We start from the raw sequence: 11,045 nt of genomic DNA, 5'->3' as shown, positions 1-11,045 counted from the left end.
CCTCCTCTTCAGATGAGTGATGGCCCCTGCAAGACTACACCGAGTGACCAGCATCTTTTTCCATTTAAGAGAGTCGCCCCCTCTCCGCCTGCCCCCTGGTCCGCACTACCACCTCATTCAACTCCAATCTAGCTAGGATTTCCTTTCACCATTTAGGAAGTGCATTGTCCTGCCTCTGGGAGTGATGTGACAGGACCCTGCGACTGCTCAGGAAAGAAGGGGGGCATTGTATCAGGTGAGCGCCTGTAGTTGTGAGCACTACAGGACGGGATGAGCTTTGGCTCCAGACAGGTGAGGAGTGAGTGCACTGAATCACTCTGTGGGTCTAAAGGAAAGGGTCTGCACAGAACACTTTGGTTTTAGGGTTCAACAGCCATGTTACTTCCATATCCGTGAATAAAGATTCAAATCCATGAACCTACAACCCATCATGAAGGCAAGGCTGCCCCCTAGTGGTTTGAAATCAGGCAGAAATTCAAAACTATAAAATTCACACAAAAAAGACAGACAATTGTAATCATTTTCATCAACTCTTTATTAAAGATTAAATTATCTTTATTAACTTCTCTTTTTACAGTATTTTAATAACATTGATAAAGACAAACAAAGCACAACATAAAGGAATGAAAAAGGACAGGAACAATGAAGAACAGGAAAGAAAAGCATTAAAATGTACACGATTTACAAATGAGCTCAACCCCTCTGGACTTTGCTGATGAGCTCATCACAAAGTGTGGTGAGATCTTCTGCCTCTTTTTCCTACAAAAAATAAAAAGGGAAAAATTATAGAATATTTGATATTTAATAGATTTATAAACAAATAACCGCCATGTAATGCTGTCCTCTTCTCTCACCTTCTGGACCAGGCTCTTCTCCAGCGACTGCACCTTCAGCTGCTCCCTCCTCAGCTGGGCTTGGAGGGCAGATGTCTCAGACTTGTTCTTGTACCGAACCTCATTAATCTCCCCGTTTGCTCTGAAGGACAACAGATGTCAGTTAAACGCTGCAAGTCTTGCATTTGAGACTTTCAACAGAGTGCAGTGAGGTTTCTTACTGGCCAATCTTCTCCTCAGCGTGGGCTTTAAGGGTCTTGTAGCGCTGCTCCTCCTTTCTGATCCTTTCCAGATAGTCCTGAGCACAGGCTTTCAGAGTCTCTTCATTCTGCAGGAAGGCCACAGGAAACATGTTACCAATCATAATGCCACTGCTATTTCCTTAAACTACGTCATGCAATTTGTGGATTATATCTGGGCAAGTGTTGTTTTCTAACCTTTTTGAAGCCCTCAACAACATCCTTGTACTTGTCCAGTCTCTTGAACAGGTCGGAGCACGATCTCTCCATGGTGTTCAGGTCACTGGAGACCTGCTCCTTTTCGATAAGGGCCGCAGTGAGCTTCGTCTGGGCCACCTCCCTCTCTTTCTCTTGATCAGCTGAAAACAAGAGTTAAAAGCTCTTATCATGACACCGAAAAGTCCCAAGACTGAGGCACGTACATAACATATATTAACTTACCCAGCATTTTAGCAATCATGAGCTCAAACTCTGCAATTATTTTCCTGTAAAAAATAATTAAAAGTTGTCAAATTTCCTTTAAAAATTAAATGTTTTTTTTTTAATGTTAAACAAACTCAAAACGAGCCTACCTCATTTCTTGACCATCGTCAAGTGTCCTTTTATATTTTGCACTCCATTGATCCTCTGTGTCCTTTGCCTATTTGAAAGTAAGACAATTATTGTTATTTATTAATATTAAGGGATTACGTATAAAATGTTTCAAATCAAGAGGCGACTTTTAATGTACATTTATAGAAACCTGTATGTTTGAGTAACAAAATGTTAAGTTTATACAAAACCACCTTTTATTTTTTAAAAACATTGATGAAAAACCCTGTAAATCGAACAATCACTGACAATTGCCTGTTACACATTTCTCTATTTAGCTTGTGTTGAATCAGATTGCTCTAAACAACTCTGGGGATTGTTTGGATTACCACAGAAACCATAATATAGTCACGTGATTGTGGTCTTTACAAATGGTTGTGTATTCACAAAGACACAAACAAAATGGACTTCAAACAGAAACCCTCTTCCTGACTGTTATTTGTCAAATGAACAAACACTGAGCAGGACATACTTGTGCCTGGACTCTGACGATGGCGGCGTCCATGTCCTGCTGACTGTACCTCAGCACTTCAATAATGGCCTCCTCTGTGTTCTCTGGCTGAGGGAAAGGAGGGACGAGGTCTGCAAGGATTGGGGAAGCCTAGACGACAGTTCCAGTGTGAATAAATCAGGTTAGGCGAAGCATTGAATGTCATTTCCACACTTATTTTAAGAAACATTGCCATGCAGTCAGTGGTGGAATCGTTACAGTGACTCACTGGATCAAACAGTTGGAAATCATCCCTTTGTGCTCCGCTTGCATACTTTTCTGGCATCTGAGAAGTTTCAAGCCTGAGTTTGAAAAAAAAAAAAACAACCTTACTTGTCAAGTGGTCAACGTGGTTACATTTCAGACACATCTCATTTTGTTGAAGAAGATGTCAAAAGCGGAACAAATTCAGCTCTAACGTTCAGTGACAGCAGTAATCAGAGTGAGTGGAAACAGAAGTACGTCATACCGTGAAACAAAGGCAGCGGGGCGAGGCACGGGGGCCTGAGCCCCGGGGGCTACACACTTCTTGGGGCTTTCTCTCATCAGGGGGTCGAATTTAAGGTACAAGGATTGTTTCCTCAATGCAGATTCCTTGAACTGTTGACAAAAGAAATATTTAAGTTAATTTATGTCATGCACTGACAATCAACAAAAGGTAGCCATTCAGGACAGGATACGCAGAGTGAGTACTTACACTGCGGGACCCAAACTGTTCCAGGTAATCCATTTGTCCATCTAAGTCATTGGCCATGACTAAAGATATAGATGATATAAGGATTACATTTACCGGTATGTACATCATGCTTCACAAATGGTGACATTAACTGTGTTTTTCTGTTATCACAAACTGCATACTAAAGGTCAAGTGAGGGTAAAAGAAACATTTGGGATCTTTGTGGAAACTGGACCAAATAGAGTCTAATGTTTCCTTACACATCGTTCCAGGAACAAACTCATTGAATTCTGGCTGGGCGGTCTGCGTCTTCTGCTCAGGTTGACACAGATCAAAGCGGCCAGGAAGACTCTCAGTGGGTTGCTGAACTTCCTGTTGAACTTCGAGTAGAAATCCGAAGTCATGATCCGGAGCCGCCTTGTCTTTAGCATCCTGTCATTTCATAAAAATAAAAATGTATGTCTTTGAAAAAAACATTCAAACAAGGGAATGTAAAATGGATAAAGATTGTATCAAACTGCATTACATCTCTTTCTGTTTCAGGGAGGATTTCTTCAGCCGGGACACTCTCTCCTGCGCTACAGAGAGAAAAGCATACAAACTTAGTGAAATAAAGTTCTACTAGCAAGTGAAGTTTCTGTTTCAAATAAATGATAAATACACTCTGATAAAGAAGGAAAACATACCATTCTGATGACAATGCTTCCTTCTCCGCTGGCATGTCCACTTTCTCTGGAATCAAATGTTCCATGATCACAGGGTCAGGTAGCACAGGTTCAGCATACTTGCTACACTGTGGAGAGTTGGTCATCATGCTTGCTTTTGTGCCAAAGGGATTGAAGTTTGGGTCATCAAAGTTGGCCATGTCAAATGAGTAAGACCCTTTGGAGAGTGGAACATCAGCCTCACCACTGGCATCAGGCTTCACTGGAGCTTCTTTAGGTGGTTTCACGTCACATTCTGGCTTTTCCTCTTTAGGTTTGACACCAGATCGCTTTTTGCCCAATTTCTTGGGTGGCGGTTTACGTTCGACCTCACTGCCATCGTCAAAATTGAACTCAAGTTTGACTGCTCTTTCCTGGGTATGGGCATCAGCTGGCTGGGACGTGGATTCGGCAGCTGGAGTTTCGGCAGCTGGAGTTGTGATTGGGGCCGCTGCTGGTGTCATCTCAGGTTGAACATCCTGAGCTTCTGTGGATTCATTTCCCTTCATCTCAGGTTGAACATCTTTAGCTTCTGTGGATTCATTTCCCTTCATCTCAGGTTGAACATCCTGAGCTTCTTTAGATTCATTTCCCTTCATCTCTTCAACTGGTGGGTTTGCTTCTGCCACCTTGCTTCCAATGAAAGGGGAATTTGGAATTTTAGAGCCACCCGTTTGGAAAGGATTGACCTCATCAAGGTTGTCAAAATCCAAAGAATAAGAACCCTTCGTTGGCAGTGGAGCATCTTCCACAAAACTGCTTGAACAATAGTCTTGAGTGACATTTAGAGACGGTTGTTTTTCATCAGGTGTGGCAGTGCAGGAATCTTGTTCTTCCATGGCAGGGCCCTTCAACACTGTGACCACGCTGCTCTCTGCGGAGCTGATGTTGGAGGAGGTGTCAACCAGGGAGTGATCCACAGATGGGGCGAAGGGAAGCGTATCATCTAGAGCAGTTTCTATTTTGGTGGGCTGCTCTGCGATATTCTCTGCTTCTGGAGACTCTGTGGGAGGGTTATCAACAGCAGACCTCACGGGGGAGAGGACCATCTTAACAGAACCCTGAAATGGATTGAAAGCATCGAGGTTTTCCAAGTCCAGCTGATAGCCTCCTTTGCTTTGTATGGGCATGTCATCGTCAGGATAGGATGATACTTCTGTGGAAAATTCAAGAGGATTATCACTTTTGCAGCCTTTAGAGACATTCAGGGAAAATAACTTTATGATGTGTGATGATTTACCTTGTTTGGGTTCATCATGTAAAGAACTATAAAGACAGAACAGACTTGGTTACTTAAATGCAACACACGTTTATCTGGAAGAGTATCGCAGTATCAGAAATGTTACTTACTTAATTGGACCCAAAGTTAAGGACTCGATTGCTTTGGTACACTCATCCACACTTGACATCTTAAGAGACTTGGATGGAGAAGATACGATTCTTTTAGTCGCAGGGTCTCTTCTTGGAGTCTGAAAACAAACCTACACACAAGTAATTTGATTAGGATCATAGATAAAAAAAAAAAAAAAAATCATATTCAGAAAAGATGAACAGTGGTCAGAAGCTCCCAGTCCTGCATAACGAGGGAAAAGACCCCCTACAGTGCACTAGTTATCGCCCCATAAGTCTTTTATGCATTGATTACAAAATACTAACTTTATAAAACACCCCCTAACTTTTATTCCAGCCCTTATGCAGTGCTTGTCCAAATATGGGGCAATTTCGGGATACAAAATGAAATCAGAGGCAATGATGATAACAGGGCGTTGGCCCACACAATTAAACAAGGATTTTTCTTACCGCTGGTCCAAGCAGGGGTTTAGATATCTAGGGATTATCCTTACTCTCCACCCAATGCATTTATTTGAAGCTAACTAGAATATATTAATGAAGCAACTAAAGAATGACATGGTACGTTGGGAAATTCTCCCCCTCTCGCTATTCGGAAGGGTAGAGACTGTAAGAATGAAGCTACTTCCTATTTCAATCCCTCCCCATGGGAATTACAGCCTCCATTTTCAAAATGTTAAATAGACTTATCTTTAAGTTTATTTGGCAGAATAAGAGACCCCGAGTAAGACTTGCAACTCTTTTTCTACCAAAAGATAAGGGAGGCTTAGGCTTGCCAAATTTAAAATATTATTATTGGGCTGCTCAGTTAACGGCAATAATGGCCTGGATTAGAAAGGACGAGGAAACAGGATGGGCACAGATTGATCAGAGTAAAACGAAGGGTGTGTCGTTATCAGTTTTGCCTTATATTGATATCAAATCCGTAAATAAAGTTAAGATTGAGAACGAATGGATAAAGCATACCCTAAAGTTGTGGATGGCAAAAAAAATGTCAAGGGCCCAGAATCAATATCAAGAGCCATGCCAATTTTAGGCAATATAGAGTTTCTTCCATCTGTAAGGGATGGAGGATTTAAAAGATGGGCCGATAAAGGTCTTATCACAATTAACCAAATGTTTGATGGAACAGATGTCAAATCCTTCTCCCAACTTCAAGAACAATATGGACTCTCGTCAAATGATTTGTATCTACTGTACCAGATAAGACACTATATTACAAGCCACAAAGAAAGAGAAGCAGTCTAAAAAAATCCAAACATTATAGAAGAATATTTTATTAGTATTGCAGAAAAATGCTTCCCAAATAAGAAACATGTCTCTCACTTATGTAAGAGGCTTATGACAGACGACTCCCAAAATACCTGGAATGTTAGAGATAAATGGGAATTAGAACTAAACATTATAATCGAAGATGCAGGCTGGGAAGGCTTATGTGTGGGCAGCCATAAAGGAGTTAATAGCAAGTTATGGAAAGAGTTTGATTGGAAGCGGAAAATCTGATTTTTTAACACTCCTTTTTTAATTTCTAAATATGCGACCATCGGTCGCATTATGTTGGAGGAAATGCGGAAAAATAAGGGATCATACAAACATCTTTTGGGATTGCCCAGTAATTGAAGGATTTTGGAAATCTGTTAAAGAGGAGATTAAAAACATCCTGGAAATGACTGTTCCTCTGGAGCCTATGTTGTCCTTGATCGGAGCTATACCTACAGACACTTACGATTCAGACCAGAGGTACATATTACAGATACTGTTGTTAACTATTACCCAAAGATGGAACGGAGTTAAAATATATCTGGATGTATCACTGGAGTGGATTTGCTTTATTTAATTCCTTACTATACTTTATCATGTAACCATCTGTCATTTGAATGAAAACGACCTATCTCAGGATATGTCTTGTTTTGTTAAAATTAAAATAAACCGTTCAAAAAAAAGAAAAGATGAACAGGAAAGTAATAAATGGCCATTTTCACATATTTTTATCTAACAATGTTAGTAGACTTAAAACAGTCCTTTAGCTTTGACCACCAACAAACACAAGTGCTTTTCATTTGATCACAGTCTGTTTAAAGTTGTGTAGAGCTATGCTGTAAATACATTTGGGCATTCAATTGTTATATGACAAGGTAACTAATAAAACTAATTCAAACAAATAGTTAACAAGCAGGCGTCAAACCCCCACCTATCACTTTAGGTTAAGATCTAATTGTGTACATAATTTCTCCCCTGGCATCATAAAAACAGTATGTTAAAAGAATCAAGATAAAATGGGGACAGGACATTTAGGATAACAGCGAGCTGGTTCTGTACCTTAGCCGCCTTTGGTACCGTCTTGCTGGGCAGGTTCTCTGTCTGTCGCAGGATGGAGGGCCTCCCAGTGGGCTGATCCAGAGCAAATATGTCGTTAATTGAGCTGTTCTGCTTTCCTCCAGGGCAGACCCCACGATTCTCATCATTCACAGCAACAGCACTCATCCTGTAATAGCAGAGGGACAAATTGTAAGTTATGGGGCCAGGAGTGATCTGATGAAACTCTGAGGGCGGCGTCATCATGAAAGCTGCAGCCCCTTGATAAGACATTTTTGGTTGTAGAGTTCACTGATGCATGTTAAAAGGATCTGCACCAAGAAAGATTATATAAAGTTATTATTGGTATTATACACTAAATATCACTAAAAAGTGAAAACTTTTGAAAACAAATGAGAACATGAAAAATGTGTGCATCACAGCACTGCAATTAAATAGTATGTCCACCAGAGAGCACTAACAAGTTAATTTAACTATAAAAAGTGCAGTTCAGCATATCCACATGACCTAATTTCAAAATGAATGTAACTTATAAATCGGCTTCAGGAAAAAAATATGGAATTGTTCCGCTTTTAAAAAAGGCCAAGAGAATAAATGCTGGTTATAATAAGACGAGGGGAATGACTTTGACTCACTGAAACATTTTAAGTTAATTTGGTTAGTAGTTTTCAACTGACTTTGGACATTGATCATTTCAATAACTATGTGTTGCTTTGTCAGCTTTAAACAATCTTCAAAATGTTGCTATAAAGACACATTTTACAAGTTATTATTAGTGAATTACATCTTTGTCTTTTTCTGGACCTGCTGCAAACATTAACATCCATCCATCCGGGACTTCCAGCAGCCGTTACCCAGAGTTAGTATTCAACACTGCATCTCTGAGAGATAAAATATTTTTTTGCCATAAGTTCTCAGTGAAAGTGGTACTGCTGGACAGAGTACTACTTGGACTACTGCCACAAGTACAATCAAGTACTTTTATCGTGTACTTTTTGAGTACTACCCTGTCAAACTCCCCTCCAGAGTACAATAATGTATGTTAGGGTATTACTCAAAAAGTACAGGATAAAAGTACTTGATTGTACTTGTGGTCGTACTCCAAGTAGTACTCTGTCCAGCAGTACCACTCTGAGAACTTATGTCAAAAAATTATTTTATCTCTCATCAAAGATGGCAGAAAACATGATATTTGATACTCCAACAGTATCACTTTTATTAAGAATGTGTGGCTAAAAATCATTTTATCTCATCAAATATAGCAGAAGTGGCATGACTTTGTTCTCAGGAGGGGAATTTGAGAGTATTACCCAGAAAAAAGACAGTAAAAGTACTTCATTTTATTGTTGGTAGCAGTCAAACTAGGACTGAGTCAAACAGTGTTAGTTTTTCTAACAATTTATGGTAACAATAATTTGTATCGCATGAAGCAGAAAAAACACGCATTGTTTTACTCTTGCTTTAGTGCCGCTTCTCAGCGATTACCGTAAAGGCGCTATAAATCGCGCACTCAAAAATGAACTGCTCATTTGACCAAGCAAATTTGAGAGACGGCTGAGTTGACCGCAGTTTATATGCACCCCTGTCTATAATGTCCAACAACAGTAGAAATATAATAAAGTAACTACTGCTGGTTTCATTAACGGCAACTGACAAACATTTAGCTAAACAACTGCCATAATTAGATGAAATACACCGTACACGAAGATATCTAACGTAAGCGTTGACAGTAAAAATAGCAACAAAAGCTGTGTAAGCTAACGTTAACTGTTAACGTAAAGTTGTACTTCAGGTCTAATGATAAAACTTAATAACAGTTCATGTAAAGCGGAGGAAAACGTAGGACCACACAACAGAGCAGGTAGTAAGATACTATTATCACAATATATTCAGCACGTACCTTAAAAACAGTTGCAGTTGTCCGAAATCACAACTTCTTTCGTCAACGCATGAGAATGACTGGTGTCGTTTTGAAAACCCCTCGCCTTCAATGGGCGAGAACCGTTTGGATTTTAAAGCTAAATGCACCAATACAATTGCCAGAATCAGTAAAAGGAAACACACTTCCTGGTTATGTAGCCAATCGCGCTGAAGAGCGGATATGATGTAGACGACGCTGCGCCCAATGGGAGAACAGCAGGGATAGACGGATAGACATCATGGCAAGAGAATTGTTATGGCAACTAAAAACTCAAACAAAACGGACTAATGGAGAACATTTAAAAGTTATCGACATTCTCTTCAAAGCTTGCTTCTTATTGCTAGCTGCTCTTCGAAATGCACTAATGGTTGATGTATTTAGTTACAGTGAATATAACCCAAACAGTACACAAAGGCACGTATACACATTGACAAAGCAATACACCTGTAAGAGGGCTATGCTCACATCCCTGTTGAATGTATAAACATCCCTGCATGACTGACTGATGCTTTGTGCGCCATAAAAAAGCACTGAAAGCAAAGTGTCAAGAGAGGGAGGATTTATCTAATTTCCTTTATAAATAAAGGCAATATACTGATCCTGTTGAAGGTTAAAGTCTCCAAAATGTCCCAAACTAATTTGAATCTAATAGACAAAACAATAAATGTTAAACTGTCAATTTGAGGTTTATTTAATACATTTTTATTTCATTTTCGCCTGCATGTTTTACTTGAAATAGCATACCCATGGTGATATTATTGTTGTTGTTGTGCTCCTTGTAAGTCATTATATTTGTGGGGACAGTGCGACCAGCAAAAGGGACAGCTCATTTAAATTATTACCCCTTATTCTGATGTTTGTATCCTTCGAAAAAGCAAAATAAAGCCATGATATTACACTCTGCTACAACAGACGGCGGTATTTGAGTATGCTTGAGTGTGGCCCTCCAAGAAGAAGAAGAATAGTATGTCAACCTGGGGCCCCGTCTCAGGTCGGTTAAATGAAATCCTTGCATGGAGGGACGCAAGGAAACCACGAGAAGCAGGGAAATTAGTTTTAAGAGCAATGGGACGTCCATTCCTCCGGAGCGTCACGTGAAGCGACGTCCGTTTGTGATGACGCCACACAGCTGTTCGTCTGACAGCAGCTCTGTCCCCGTTATTTTCACAAACACCCCTGCCACACATTTACTGACACAAACATTTGTATCATCTGTTGTGGACCCCAACAAATAAAATCAAATAAGAACTCATTCTCAAAAAAGATAAACGCCATTCTTAAAATGTATAAACGAACAATAGTTTGATTAATATTGATTAGAGTGCACAATAGAAATAAAATAATTGAGAGAAGAAACATATTAACATTTTAATAGCACTTAATGACTGACTGAATGGAAATGACAATAAATGAAAATATAAAACGAAAAAAGCGATCATGAAAATGTTTCCAATAAATGAATAAAATGATTTTTGACCACTTTGTTGTTCAGATATATCACATATTTGTAACTAAATGATACATGAATTGAAACAAAACACAATTTAAACTGAGGAGTGACTCTCGTGAGTTTAATTTATTTTCTTCACTCCGCTGGGGTACTGCTCTCATGTCAAGAACAAGAAGCATGAGATCAGTGCATTCACTGCATCGTCCAATCAGTGAGAGATACACAGTAAGGGGGCGGGGCGAGTATCTGAGGATTTCATCGGAGGATGGAGTGGTGGTTCCTCGATTATCGCTCCTCCATTATCGCTCCTCGCTCCTCAATCCTCGGTCCTCAACCAGAAATAAGAGCCATGGGACGGTACTCAAGATGGCGCAGACAAATCAACTTCCGGTGAGACCGAGGACCGAGGAGCGAGGAAATGAAAATAGTCGACCTGAGACAGGGCCTATCAACCGCTTCTGAAAACCAACGAAGA

General features: G+C 39.9%; 1 protein-coding gene across 1 annotated transcript; it reads right to left on the bottom strand.

Moving 5' to 3' along the window:
• Positions 1-517: 517 nt before the first annotated feature.
• Positions 518-9,190, bottom strand: tacc3 (transforming, acidic coiled-coil containing protein 3). Its single transcript, XM_010766996.1, has 17 exons — positions 9,100-9,190; positions 7,203-7,368; positions 4,884-5,014; positions 4,774-4,799; positions 3,516-4,689; positions 3,356-3,407; positions 3,090-3,261; positions 2,851-2,909; positions 2,623-2,753; positions 2,383-2,455; positions 2,136-2,264; positions 1,645-1,712; positions 1,514-1,557; positions 1,271-1,431; positions 1,055-1,161; positions 855-975; positions 518-759 (listed from the first exon to the last, which is right to left on the bottom strand). The coding sequence occupies exons 2-17, from the start codon at positions 7,365-7,367 to the stop codon at positions 694-696; spliced, it is 2,679 nt and encodes an 892-aa protein (XP_010765298.1). The 5' UTR covers position 7,368; positions 9,100-9,190; the 3' UTR covers positions 518-693.
• Between the last annotated feature and the right edge of the window lie 1,855 nt (positions 9,191-11,045).

This window comes from Notothenia coriiceps, unplaced genomic scaffold, assembly GCF_000735185.1.
Source record: "Notothenia coriiceps isolate Sejong01 unplaced genomic scaffold, NC01 NC01_scaffold00004049, whole genome shotgun sequence".
NCBI lineage: Eukaryota > Metazoa > Chordata > Actinopteri > Perciformes > Nototheniidae > Notothenia > Notothenia coriiceps.
This window is presented reverse-complemented; position numbering and strand designations above follow the sequence as displayed.